The sequence below is a fragment of the Macrotis lagotis genome, chromosome 5 (assembly GCF_037893015.1).
Source record: "Macrotis lagotis isolate mMagLag1 chromosome 5, bilby.v1.9.chrom.fasta, whole genome shotgun sequence".
In the NCBI taxonomy this organism is placed as follows: Eukaryota; Metazoa; Chordata; class Mammalia; order Peramelemorphia; family Peramelidae; genus Macrotis; species Macrotis lagotis.
The window spans coordinates 225,819,702-225,834,403 of record NC_133662.1 but is presented as its reverse complement, the minus strand read 5'-3'; the positions used below and the strand labels follow the sequence as shown (position 1 = coordinate 225,834,403).

Below are 14,702 nucleotides of genomic sequence, written 5' to 3'. Positions count from 1 at the left end.
AAGAGATAAGATTAAGGTTCCTTGCAGTTTTCAATCTATGATCCTATATGTAAAAATCCTCCTCATTTACCACTACTTTGTTCCCAAAAGGAGAACCTAGTAACCTAGTTTCCTTCTGTATTATTGTCTTATAAAAATAACTCAAATGAATTTATATATATATGCTCTATAATATCCCATAGATACACACTGGGATTTCATAGTGGTTGAATGCAAAACTATATAAAGAATAGAGTTGTGTGGGAAAAGGGATGATGCCCAGGAATTCAAGGATCTCATGGTCCTGAGGGGTTACCAGTAAGAAGGTGAATGAGGCAAAGAATCAATTTAGCAAATGTTTTGAGTTCCCTATATTTACAAGACTCTAGAGTCTAGAATTTACCTGCTACTGAAAGGTAGATTTATCATAGAATGAAATGAACACAACCCCATAAGCCAGTATAAAATTGTTTTGCATTATACCATTACTTGTATTCTCAATTGGTGAGGGAAGGGTAGGAGGGAATTTTGAATTCAAAATTTTTTAAATGTAATTGGAAAATATTTAATGAAATGAAAAAAATTTAAGTTAAATCCATGAGCCAAGCAAGGTGACTCCCTCTCTTCATGTCTGCTCTACTCCTCAGTCTACCTTTCCTTTCTCCTTTCAATCTTCCTTCTTTCTTTCCTTACTTCATAGGCCCCAGTTCTCTCAGGCACTCACAGATTAGTCAACAATAGATTCCAGTTCAAGCCCATTTGGTCATTGGGCCCAAATTGGCTCAATATATGTACTAATTGTTTCTTTTTTGACCAGAAATCCCAGATTGATTTCCATTCCCCCTAGAACCCCCCCCTCTACACAAAAGAGGCAATTCTTTACTTCATTTCTTTTCTTACCTGCCTTAATCACTGAGAAACCAAGGATCTTTCTCTACCAATTTGATTTACTTTTTTTTGACTAAGAGTGCATTCTCTGCTTCATTTTCTTACCTTAACTAACGTTAATCCCCAAATGGGTATTTTGCCTCAATGAGACTGAGATCTGTTTAAAAACCTTAGTTCAAAAAAAAAGGCCATTGCATCCAGGGCCATCTCCAGTTGTCCTGATCCATATCTGGCCACTGGACCCAGATGACCCCAAAGAAGATGATTTTGCACTCTCCCCTTGCTTTAATTCACATGTATGTCATGACATCACCGCCCTGATGTCATGGTCTTCTTCCAGAATGAAGGACAAACAATACAAAACCTCTTTGGGCATTAACCCACCCTATTATCTCAAAGACTATTCCAGTAGAAAGAACACAATGTTTGGAATCAAGACACCTGGGATCAAATCCCAGTTCTGTCACTACTGGTGTAATCTGAGCAGATCACTTCTCCTCTCTAGGCCTTCTATAAAATGAGAGGGGTGGATGAAATGGCCTCTGAGGGTCCTTCCAGCTCCAAATCTGTAGTTACATTCCTAACTGAAAATCAGCTTCCCTTTGGATCTGCCCCCCTCAAAATTGGTTCCCCCCCTTACCCTGGCCAGGTGGCTGATCTTAGCTCTTCCACCAGCTTCCCTTCAACCTGTGATTTTGGTAGTTGGGCTTCCAACAAGGACACTCTTTGGATGAGTTTCTCCAGATCTTTTCTGGCCTGCATCTCAGGTGGGCAAAAGACCCCCATGCCATCAGATTGCCAGCCCTCATCATCATCTGTGAGGCTGTGGGATGGGGAGGAGGTGAGATCACCCCCCTTTAGCTTCATTTTTCTGGGTCTCTCCAGGCTAGATGCATAGTCACTAGTCACAGAGAAAGACCGGACTCGGCATTTGAGACTCTGGATGACCTTGTCTGAGTTCTGCAGCCTTGCCTTCAGATCTCGTATGTGCTGCTGCAGAACAGCAATGTCTTCGGATTTCCCATAGTCCAAGAAATCCTTCTGTTTCCCCAGGGGCTTCTTCAGGGGGGAACTGGTTAGAGCTGACTCCAGAAAATTGTACTGAGTGTGTAAGCCTTTAGTTAGTCTGGCATCACTGAATACGTCCTGTTCTTCACATTCTGTGAAAGACAAAAGATATTCATCTCAATGAGCATCTGATGATGTGATAATTTATACTTAGGTAGCACAAGTAAATAAAAACAAAATTTACCCACAACAACCTTCTGTGATAACCAAAATTATCCCAGAGAATTCCACTTCTTGGGCAAAGTCAATTGGTTGATTGGGAGGAGACAAGAGACTTTGGGGACAAGTTAAGGCTGATACCTGCACCTGCCAATGCCATTAGGATCCAAGAGCTTTGAGTTGGACCTTAGTAGAAAGAGTGCTGGCTTCACATGAACTGAGCTCAAACTGTCTGTCTTATAAAACTACCTACATCAACTTAATGAAGTCACATGACCTCCCAGGATTTCAGTTTCCTTCTCTATACCAAGAGGGTTAGATTATCAATCAAATCAATCAATCAATCAGCAAGTACTTAAAATGTGTTGGCACTGTGTTAAAACTCTGGAAGTGCTAAGAAAAAAGTCAAAATAGTCCCTGCCCTCAAGGAGATTCCATCCCAGTGTGAGGAAGACACATACAAGATAGATTCAGAAAAGACAAAAGAAGGTGTTCCAGAGAAGAAAAGGTATTAACACCTGGTAGCAAGTCACATGATGACCTTAGGTCTCAATATCTTTTTCAGCACAAGAAAGAAACTAGATTATCAATCAACCAATCAATCAACACGAATTTATTAAGTACTAACAAAGTACTAACTTCTGGAGATAAAAATTAAAATTCAGAACAATTCTTCCCCTAAAGAACTTACATTTTAGTAGGTGAGAAAATATTTCTATAAATCAATACCTGCCGTATTGTACTGTATGTATTGCAAGAGAAAATAAAAGGCAGCCTTAGAAGAGATGGTGCTAGAAGCCAGGGGGCACAGGGAAAAGCCTTCTAAGGTGGCAGAGGCAAGAAGGGTAGCACATTCCAGGAGTGGCCATGACTCTATACAAAGGCATAGAGATTAGACATGGAGCTTCTTGTATGTGAGGAAGGACAAGTTGTTCAGTATGATGGATGTGCTGTAGAATATGTGGGTGTCAGGGGAGAAAAGGCTATGTATGTCAAAAGAATACAAAGATAGGAAAGGTTAGATTACACAAATAGAGGAGTTCATATTTCATCCTAGAGAGGATAGGGAAGTACTGGATTTTGATTTGGGGGTATGGGTTGGGAAGGGACAAGATCAGATCTGACCATAGGCTTTGGGGAAATCCCTTTGGCATTGATCCTTGATGGATGAAGTGAAGAGAGATTTGAGGCAGGGAGTTGAAGGAAAAGGACAGTAATCCGTGCAAGTAGTAATAAGGGCCTGAAGTAGGATGGTGGCTCTGAGTAGAAAGAGGAGGATGAAGGAAACAAACAATTTGTAGGAAAAAAAATAATGAGATCTGGCAAAAGATTATCTAGACATAAGGGGTAGGAGAGAGGAGAGTGTAGAATGATACTAAGTTTGTGAACCTGGTGGTATCCCTGGCAGTACTGATGAAGTTTGGGTTGAACTTAGTGAAGAATTCATAAGACAAAGTCCCCAGAATTATGAGACACATAAAATTAGGTTTATTTTCTGTAAAAAAGAATGGGCTAAATTCCCTATTGGAACTCTTCTCCTAGGGGAGAAAGTGGAAAATGACCTTATATAGGCAGGACTAGCTCATTATGGCCAAGAGCCTTAATTGGGAAATAGGGTACAAAGATGATTAATTGGTCAATTATTTGAACATTTTGCCTTCATCAGTATGTTTTGAGGGAAAGAGAATGAATTAATTCCATGTGGGATAAATTGTGTTTGAGAAGCCTAAGGGGTATCCAGATTGACTTATCTACCAATTAGTGATGGGAGAATAAAACTCAGGAACAAGACTAGGCTTCCATAACTAGATCTTTGAAGATACTCTCACAGTTAGTGGCATGATAAAAATGAAGAGCCAATAAAGGAGACTGACAAGGAACAGGGAGACAGTTAAGAAAAGAGCCAAGAGAGGATCTTGATGAAAATGAAGCTGAGCATCTAGCAAGAAAGGCTGGTCAAGGGTGTCAAATGATACAGAGGCCAAGAAGGATTAAGATGAATAAAAGGAATTTTCTTGGCTAAGATTCTGAAGCAATTTACCATTTCCTAAAAATCCAGGCAAGCAGAATTGAATTGAATTACCCAGCATCACAGCAAGTGATAGAGTCTGAGGCTGGGACTAAACTCAGAAAGACGAATTTTCCTGACTTCAGGCACCCTTATCCACTGACCACCAGCTTCCCAATGGCAATTAAGAGAATATTATAGGCTTTCAAATAAGCAATTTCAGTCAAAATTTTCAGGGATTTTAGTTTAGAAGGGAGTAGAGTTTTAGAATGATATTCTGTAAATGTGGTAGACTGAGAAAGGAGAATGAGGGCAAAGAAGGAAGGAAGGTTTATGATAGCTTAGAGTGACTGAAGAAGAGTTTTAATAGGAGAAAGTCATAAGGAGAAATACAACGTGAAAAGATGATGATCATATCAGGAAAATTCAAAGTCCTCAAGGAAGTAGAACATTTATGAACGATGACATGATCAAGGATATTCACATTCCTGTGTAGGGCTAATAGAGAGGCAACACAGCTCTTCTCTCTCCCTTTCTCTCTCAGTCTCTCTCTCTCTCTCTCATTATCTCTCTCTCTTGCACTCTCTCCCCTCTCACACATTTTGTTTGTTTGTTGGTTTTACCAGGGCTGGTGGTTTCTTCTCGCTCAGCCTCATTCTCACTCCGGCCACATGTCTCATATCCCAAGTCCTGGAGATCCACCTGGACCTGCTTGCTGTCCTGTTTCACTCCTGACTCACCTGGCCAAGAAGAGAGAATCATTGTGTCTGTCACCACCTTTCAACCCTATTAGTTTTGTGTCATTGTCATCTTCATATGCCCAGTGGGCATTTAACTTCTGGAGCGTGACATGTGCTTTGTTTGGACTCTTACACAAGCTCTCCCTCACAGAACAAAAGGAAAGAATACCAGGCTTGAAGTTGGAAGGTATAAGGAAGGGCTGTGTTTGAAAAATGAGTATTTTTTCCTACTTACATAATCTACCACACAGAGTTATTGTCAAGTTCAAATGAGTTAGCTAAAACATAGTAAAAATGCTGTAACCATGTAAGATTGACATTAATGAGCCCTGTGTTATTGAAAGTCAATGTTTTCTTCTGCTCAGTACTTCTGTTCAGATTCATATATTATTCAAGCATTTGTTTTTAAGCTGCAGTTTTGAGAATGTGTGGGAAGTTAAAAAATCTCAAATGATCTGGACAATAATTTGTGGAAGACAACAGAATGGAATGTATGGATAAAGAGGAGCAGGTTAGCCTGCTCTCCAAGAGATAGAGTGGTGGAGGGACTTTATCAGAAGTCCCCAAATCTGGGTTTAGCTCCAGTTCTGCTTAGAATTCAAACTGGATCGAGTTGCTTCACAATACTGTGCCTTAGTTTACCAGTATCTCTTCCTCCTTTCCAGAAATATGGAAAGGATAGAATTAATAGAAAAGGGTTTTTAAAAGCCTATAAAGTATTTTGATCTCTTCAGAGAAATCTAACATGCCTTACTAACACCTAAGGTAATTCACAATTCATCAGTTATCGATGACTTCTAACCCAGAACTTACGAAATAAGACTCGGTATTGCTCTAACTGGCTGGCCTGGACTTGGACCGTAGCTTCAGACACCAGTAGTTTCTCTTGGAGATCTTGGTAGCGTTGTCTACATTGTTCAAGTTGAGAGCGGAGTTGGTGAGTTGGCCCCTGCAGACTAGATTCTGCTGGTGGCCAGTTGCAGTTGAACTGACCTTGGCTGTCCACCTGAAAGAGCCCGAAAAGGAGAGTTGATCAGTAAAGAATCTTAGTAAAGGAATGAGTATTTAGCCTTGAAAAGAAAAGAGAATGTGCAGGTTCCAAGGACTAGAATGGGATTTAGTGATGTGGAAGAGAGGTAACACTTGGCAGATTTAGACTTAAATAATTTTAAATAATTAGATCTATATAAAAATGGAATAGACTGCCTTTTGTGATACTGAGTTCCCCAAAATTAGTTTTCAAACAGACTGGGTAGTAGCTCATTATTGTAGCTAAGTAGTGCAGTGGATAGACTACTGGGTCTGGAGTTAAGAAGACCTGAGTTCAAATCCAGTTTTGAATCGGGACAGAATCGGGACAAGTCACTTAACTTTGGTTTACCTCAGTTTCCTCATTTGTAAAATGGGGAAAATAAAAACAATTACCTCCAGAGTTGTTATAAGAGTCAAATGACACAATAATTATCAAGCACTTAGCAAATCTAAACAGCATGATAACCAGCAGGGAGACATTGCCTTGTTCACAAAGATCCATAAAGTCAAAGTTATGATTTTCTCCAAGAGTTGGAGTATAAAGAAAATGAGATCTGAAGAATTGATGACTTTTGAAATTGAGAGCCCCTTGGACAATAAGGAGATCAAATCAATCAAGAATTAAAGAAATTCATTCATGTTCTTCACCAGAAGGTCAAATGGTGAAGCTTAAATACTTTGGTCACATGATGAGAAGCTAGGACACATTGGAAAAGACCCTGATGTTGGGGAAGATTGAAGACAAAAGGAAAAGGGGATGGCAGAGGATGAGATGGATAAGTAGTGCCATGAAAACAATAAGCATGAACTTGGACAGACTTTGGAAGACTGCCTGGCATATTATGGTCCATGGAGTCATGAAGAGTTGGCCATGATTGAGAGACTGAACAAAACATGGAACTGTATCCCCAGCTTCTATATAAATATTGGTTATTATTATGATTGTCATCCTAAAATGAGTCTAGGAAGTAGTAATCTTACATTCCTCCTCATTCCTACTGCATAGAGTAGGGAGAAAGAGATTGAAGGCAACATTTTGTTTTTTCAACAAAAGGAGAAAAAAATCAGTAAAAGTACTAAAGTACTAAACTCTAAGAGGTCCATAGTTGGGTCAAGGAGCAGAGTCTGAGGCCAGCAATGAAGGCAGTGAGCAAAGTGCTAATATATAATCAGAGGTATTGCCTAGACTCATGTCAACTGGGTATCATATCTGGTACAGTTGGTCTGCCTAGAGGTGCCACTCACCAACTTAATATGATAAAGAGAAAGTATGTATGCCTTAGAAGGCAATCGTGAGAACTTATTGAGTGTTAGGTTTCCTCAGGATGTGAGAGGATGTTGTCAGAATTTCACAGCTTTCAGGACAGTGTATCATAAGGACAGGGATCTCTGGGGCTATGGATTAGGCCAAAAGACACAGGTGTACATTCAGGAATGTGAAAAGGAAAAGTGATAAAAGAAATAACCCCAACCAATCACCAAACAGACAGAATTCTCTAAGCCAGACTCTGCCTAAACCCAACTCAAACTGGTCAGGGGTCAACCTAGGAGTGCCTGACCTTTCACAGGTATGCATGCTTCATGCATAGTAACTTATACACTGAGATGATTGAGGCTTAACGTGTCATATGATGAGAGAAGGGGTGATATGGGGGATATGGAGTCTATCCTGGATGACTGGGAGCAATACCTCATTTGGAAGGGTCAGGAAAAGCTTTCCAAACCATATATAAGAATGGACATTGCTTCTATTCAGGACTCTCCTCACAATTGGGGGAATGCCCATTTTTTGTGGGAAATGTTTATTTGTTTAACATAATAATCTTTCTGTTGCTGCAGGCTAAGTTTCATTATTGGGAGTCAGGTCACCCCACTTTGGAAAAAAGGGGTTTGGCGGTTCATATCTAACAGTAACTGAGTTCCCCATCACTAAAATTGTTTAAATAGACATCTCTCAGATTTGTTAATAAAGAATAGATTTGAGATTTAGGATCTGAGAGTTGGAAGGTATATCACTTTGTCCAACCCATACACAAAAAAGATTTCTCACTATAACACACCCAACAAAATAAACATCTGACCACTTTTTTTGAAGACCCCTCCACCACCACCATGAAGAACTGCCAACCCACTATCTCTCATGGCAGCCCAGTTCATGGCAGTACAGTTCATTTTTGTACAGCCCTAATTAGGTTTTCTTGACACTGAGCCTAAATTTACCTCTTTGGCACTACTGACTCTGGGTCTTCCTTCTAAATTCAAGCAAAACAAACCTACTCCCAATATAGCTCTCATGTCCTCCTTGAGTCATCCCTTTTTCAGATCAAATTTGTTTTTGTTCTTTAATTATTTCAGTCCTGCTTGCCTCTTTGTGACCCTATTTGGAGTTTTCTTGTCAAAGACTGGAGGGGGTTACTGTTTTCTTCTCTATCTCATTTTACAAATGAGGAAATAAAGGCAAAGTGTATGACAAAGGGTCATAGAGCCTAGGAATATCTGAGGTCTGATTTATTCTCAGGAAGATGAGTCCTCCTGATTCCAGGGTTGTTGTTCTACCCACTAACATGTGTGTGTATATATATATATATATATATATATATAGTTTTATATAAAACTAAAACATTAAAACTAAATTTGTATCATGAATTAGTTAAGGACTTGGGTTAAATGTCTTTGAAGGTTCTTTCTAACCTTGAGATTTTCTGATTAATATTCCAAGACAACCCTATCTGATTTGAAAGTCAGGTTTGGGGCAAGGCAGTAGGGAAGCATCACTATTGTTTAACCCCAGCACAACTCCTAATAAAGGTGGTTCCAAGAAAAGAATGTAAGAGAATGTTTAAGACTTTGAAGGCTTTTGGGGGACCCTCTTATCTCCCCCATCCCACTTGGACTATCTTGGCCACAAATCAAGGACAGATAGAATGGCTCCCTGTTCAGCTTTTTCTCCTAGGAGTCTATACTTACCTGGTAGCCATCCTTGGGTTGTAAACCAAGGACAGACCCAAGGTCAAGGGTCTGGGGTCTGGAGTATGGCTTCATTGACACCTTGTTGTCGTGAAGCTGTTCTCCAACAGCTGAGGGCTTCCCAGGAGCCCAAACAACTGTCTTCTGCTGGTAGTTCTCTTTGGCCAGGTGGACAATAGGTTGTGGATTAAACTTACTGCCCCCTTCTTTGCTGTTCAGTGCTAGTTGCTCTTTGAGGAGGTTAATTACAGTATTGGCATTCCTTAGCTTCCCCTGCAGCTTTCTGACCTCAGCACATTGGCTGTCTTCTTTCGAACCCTGTCTGCCATCCTCCACCAGTCCTTCCTCCTTCTTGTCTTCCTCCATTTCCCATGTTTTAGACATTGCTTCTCCCATCTGCTCCTTTAGTTCAGCATTCTCTAAGCACAGACTCAGCAAGGTGTTCCTACAGGATATACACAGATACACAGCATCAGCTCAGGACCTCAACAGCATATCTGATGTTCTTCCAACAAACATAATTGGGTGATAACAGAAGTTTCATTCTGGAAAGGGCCAAAGATGACTTGTCATTTCATGGATGAGAAAACCAACACTCAGAGAGGTCTACTGCTTCTGATAGAAGCCAGGACTAGTCTATTAAGTCTTCTGACTCTCAGTTTCAGCTTTTTCCTACAATGGGCAGTATAGGATCTCAGTTCCTGAGGGGCCAGGAATGTCTGAACCCGTGTGAAGAACTCTGCAATTTCTCTTGAGGGACAAAAAGCAAAACTATTCTTGTTTGGGACAAATTAATTCCCATGAGTTCTAGGGAAGTTTTTATTTTTACACTTGCAGTGGTTTTCAACAGATGATGACAAAGGTCAGGAAAAATAGGCAGCAATAAAATTCATAGAACATTTCAAAGAAACTAATTTGTTATTATTGTTTTTCTAAACATTATGCTTCTTCCCCTTCCACCCAACTCTAAATTTATCAAGACAATGAATAGTAAAATGATTTGAATTTTACCTTCTCTACTGTTTCTACTCCATCTCCTCCTCTCTTTCTGTATCTCTGTATCTCTGTCTTTCTTTCTCTTCCCACCCCCCCATCTCTCTAGATCAGCACTAGACAGGGAGAGAGAGAGAGAGAGAGAGTCAGATAAGATAAAGACACACACAGAGATGGAGACAGAGATAAAGAGGAGAGTTAGCTAGAGAGGGAGAAACAGAGAGAGAGAGAGAGGAGAGAGACAGAAAGAACAGTGATTGAGCCTCTGATTTCACAGATATAGGGAACTTCCCTGTGAGAAAATTTCCTTCACTAACATAGGTTGTCACCTCTTCTGAATCTTAGTCTTCGATTGTTACCTAGAGCTCTGAGGTTACCTAGTCACTATCTGTTAGGGTTTCTGCGTAAAAAAACTTAGGTCTTCTTGGCTTTGGGAGCTCTCCATCTTTTTCATCAATTGCATCAATATGAAAATAACCTCTCTTATTTCCATTCACCAACTTGTCTGCAACTTTTAATGTTAGACAGTGACGTGGACCACTTAAAGCCAGCATCACACAACCAGGACATGTAAGACATGTAGCAGTACCTTATTATAAAGTTAAACTTAAGGCTTTATAGACTTGGATCAGGAAGTCTAGGGTTCAAAGCCCTTCTCAAGTGCTTTCTATTTTTGTGGCCCTAGGCAAGACACTTAGCTTTACTGTACCTCAGTTTCCTCATTTAAAAAATGATTAGAGTGAACTGGAAGACCTCTGAGGTCCTTTCCAAGTTCAGCATTCCATTCATTATGATATCCCAAACTATTCCAAAACTAGATTTCTGTCCCAACTGTATATAATAATAATATATTAACTTATATCTGCCTCTGTTTCCTCAACTATAAAATGACCTAAAAACTCCCAATGTTGTTGTGATGATCAAGTGAGATAATATTCATTAAATACTTAACATTAGCACCTGGTCCTTCTCCTAGAACCTAGGTCTCTCATCTGCCAAGGCTAATGTTCTTCCAGCAAGTCTCTCGGGAAACTCAGCTCCTATCCTAGAAGAATTCCTCTCTTACAGGTGCCTTTTTCTGACCTGATATGGGAAACAGAGGAAAATCCTGCTTCCTCCATCTGGGCTTTCAGATCTTTCAGCTCCCCTTCAGCTTTTCTCTTCTGTTCCAGATGCTGATGGATCTCTGCCTTTAGGCAGAGTACTTCCTCCTCAAGGCCACTGGTTTTGTGTCCTCGGGGTGGGGAAGGAGGAGGGTGATTAGAAATTTGGGTTTCCTCTGTCCCCAGTCTTTTCTCTGAAGCCTCTTTAATGTACTGAAAAGAAACCAAGGTTTAAACTGGTTAGATCACAAAAGGTGAAAGTATCCACAAACCAAAGGGTTGATAATCACCAAGAAAAAAGTAGTGAGATCCATGTCCTTTTCTTTGCCAAGTGCTTCCCTGGCACATAAAGATGGCAGCATTTAAGGGCATTGAATGGACCTTGGGGGATAGGGGAGGGATGTAACAGACAAGAAAGGCTGCAATTGGACAGATCACTCTAGGATGACCATTATCCTCTTCTGGGAGCAAGGAGCAGTGGAAATCCAGTTGATAAAGACTTTCCTAACGGAAAAGAAAAGATGGGGGCTCAAAGAAGGTTGAGGTATAATATCAATACCTTGTTCCCACTACTTCCACACAAGAGAGAAAAAAGAAATACTACTAGTACACAAAATACCTACTAATCTGTCAAGACAAAAATAAGCCTAAGCTCCTTCTTGGCCAGTAACCAAAAAGATGAGGGAGAGCCTAGACAAAGGAATGAAGGCACAGAATGAGAATGTTTAACTGAATGTAACCATAGGAAATACCTTAGGTTCTGACATATGAATGGAGTCAAGTCACAAGCCACTCGGGGCAGATAGGTATGCTCTTCCCAAAAATATCTTCTGTAGACAGACATGACTGTGTTCCAAGTTTGGAATTCACTCTTTCCTTGTTTTCTTCTTCAAGTCTTCAATTTCATAAAATATTCAGCTCAAGGACCATTTATTACTAATTTATTACTAATTTCCTTGGCTACTAGTTCCTTATTCCCAGAAAAAACTTATATTTTCTTTGTTTGCAAACATATATGTGTGTATCTGAACATCCCAATTTATGGAGAAACACACAATTTATTCCATAGACACACATACACACATACAGACTCAGATACTCTTTAAGGTAAAATGTTAAGTCCTTGGAAAAAGTTATCTTTTTAGCATCTGTGCCTATTAACTACTCAAGTGCATAGAGTAGAGCTTTAGTGATTTCAATTCTGTTGTTCAGTTGTTTTCAGTCATATCAGACTTCATGATCCCATTTAGGGTTTTCTTGCCAAGGATACTGAAATGGTTTTCTATTTTCCTCTCCAGCACAAATTTTTTTTTGCAAGGCAAATGGGGTTAAGTGGCTTGCCCAAGGCCACACAGCTAGGTAGTTATTAAGGGTCTGAAATCGGATTTGAACCCAGGTGCTCCTGATTCCAGGGCCAGTGCTCTATCCACTTCACCATCTAGCAGCCCCTCCTGCTCATTTTTCAAATGAGAACTTAGGCAAACAATGCAAATTGACTTGCTTAGGGTCACACACCTAGTGAATGTCTGAAGCCAGTTTTGAATTCAGAAGAGTATTTTTGACTCCAAGTTCTGCACTCCATCCACTGTGGCACCATCTAGCACCTTCTTCATTTCCTCCTCCATAAAATGCTGAGGCCCCTTGCAGATCTAGAGCTGTGCATATCTTCCTTAAAATTCTTCATACTCTTTAGATGGTGAATCAAATAACACCTTAGTTTCCAATCTGAAAAATCCAACCCCCTTGTTTTGCCATAGGGCCTTTTTTCTCAATACTTTAGTCTTAATGATCGAGACAAACAACAAATCAAACCCTGGTAGAATTTGCTAATTTTACAGGTGTAAATGCTCACTCAAAAAATTTAACAGTAAAATTGGATTCAAGTTGACTCTAGGACACCACCCTTCTCATCCCAGAGATGCCACCCAATAATGTCAGAGAAAGTGTTGGGAATGAAATCAAGAACAGTAGACTAAATCCTGACTGACCAAGTTTACTTGACTATGGTATTGTAAAATCATTTTTCATTTATGTCTAACTCTTCCTGTCATGGTTTTATTTATTTAAGGCAATGGGGTTAAGCGACTTGCCCAAGGTCTCACAGCTAAGAAATTATTAAATGTTTGAGGTCCAATTTGAACTCAGGTCCTCCTGACTCCAGGGCTGGTGCTTTATCCACTGTGCCACTTAGCCAATCCATTGGTTAAAGATATTAGAGTATTTGCCATTTCCTTCTCCAGGTCCTTTTACAGTGAAGAAACTGAGGCAAATAGGGTGAAGTAACATACCTGGGGTCATCCTAAGCTAATGATTGAGGGCATTGTGCTCTATGTACTATGGAGTTCCTAAGTTGCCCTGTGGCACACTAAGCAAGTCATTTAGCAGTCTGAGCTTGTTTAGAAAGAGAAAATACTTGAGGGGAAAGGATGTCATAAATTTAGTCCCATTCTCTGTTTCTACAAATTAGGAAACTGAGGTTCAGAGTGTTTATGTGACTTATCAAAGATATTAAGCTGCAGATGCAAAATTTGAATCCAGGTCTTCTGTCTTCCTTTTACCTGTAAATTGTATGTGATTGTTGAATTGATTATATTCAAATATAGGTTAGGGAGTGTTTTAGAGTCTACCAAGGCAAAGTGGGCTTGATCCTATCAACCTCTCAAGCTATCATTCTATATGTCTAATCCTGTTCACAGTCAAAATCCTTAGAAAAGGATTCCGTGCTCTGTGTCCTGCTACTTCACTCCATTTATTTTAAGCCCTTTGCTTTTTGACTCTTGTACCTACCATTTAAAAAAATGGTCTCTTCAATGTTACCAATTATGGTTATTTTGTTTCATTTTTTTTTGTAAAAAGTATTCATTCTTTAAAAATGCTTATCAGGATCTGCCACAGATGAATAGTGTACTCTCCCCCTCATATTTTGCCAGTGTAACCAAATATTGCTCTCTTCTTATTTCTGTCTGATGATTCCTCCTCCGTTCTTTTATGTAATCATCACCTATCTTCCATTCATAAGTTTGGATGGGCTTAATTTTCTTTACCCTACACCTTTATTCAGTAATCAGCTCCCTGGATTTCGATTTTCAGTTCTGTGTATTTGATTCTATATATCCTGTCTCCATCTCTCTCTCCTCGGTTCCACTGTCTCATGTCCAAGTCTGGCTGCCTGAATGTTCCAAAGACATCTGATATTCAGCATGTCCAAAAATGTAACTCATTGTCTTCTCCCTAAACCAACCCATCTTCAAAACATTTTTGGCAAGGGCCTCATCATTGCTATCAAGGAGACTTTCCTCTTTCACCTTCCCCCATCAGGAGCTTCTTGCATTTGTCCTATTCTGACAAATGGATAACATGACACGACTCTGAATCCAATTCTCTTCATCTTTGACTGGCCTTGTTGGTCCCCATGCCCTCTCCTGCTCATCTCTGCCTCCCATCTTTCCAAGCTTCCTTTAATTTTTCAAGTAAAATTACACCTTCTGTAGAAAGCCTTTCTCAACCCTTCTTCATCTTAGTAGTATCTTCCCTCTTTAAATCATTTCCTACTTCTCCCATATATAGCTTTTTTTTGTTTTGAAAACCTGTTGTTTCCACCATTATATTGTGAGCTCTTAGAGGAAAGAAACTTTTTCCTCTTCCTGTAGTCTCAGATTCAGCCCAATTGATGGGTCCTTTCCCTATCACAATTATCCTACATTTGTCTTTAATATGTTGTATCTCTTGGTGATATTTAAGTTTCTTGAGGAGAGATCATTTTTT

At 39.8% G+C, this 14,702-nt stretch overlaps 1 protein-coding gene and 1 long non-coding RNA gene across 11 annotated transcripts in view; one reads left to right on the top strand and one right to left on the bottom strand.

The window, feature by feature from the left end:
• The window catches only part of PDE4DIP (phosphodiesterase 4D interacting protein), a 239,330-nt gene that overhangs the window by 52,245 nt on the left and 172,383 nt on the right, over positions 1 to 14,702 (bottom strand). For all 10 annotated transcript variants that reach the window (XM_074188585.1, XM_074188592.1, XM_074188586.1 and 7 more), the window contains 5 exons: positions 10,918 to 11,150; positions 8,842 to 9,286; positions 5,656 to 5,848; positions 4,726 to 4,842; positions 1,508 to 2,027 (listed from right to left, as the gene is read on the bottom strand). In XM_074188585.1, coding sequence (XP_074044686.1) covers positions 1,508 to 2,027; positions 4,726 to 4,842; positions 5,656 to 5,848; positions 8,842 to 9,286; positions 10,918 to 11,150 — 1,508 coding nt within the window. The remainder of the gene's footprint in view (positions 1 to 1,507; positions 2,028 to 4,725; positions 4,843 to 5,655; positions 5,849 to 8,841; positions 9,287 to 10,917; positions 11,151 to 14,702) is intronic.
• Positions 1 to 14,702, top strand: part of LOC141488496 (uncharacterized) — a 37,653-nt gene that overhangs the window by 13,566 nt on the left and 9,385 nt on the right. The window lies entirely within an intron of this gene.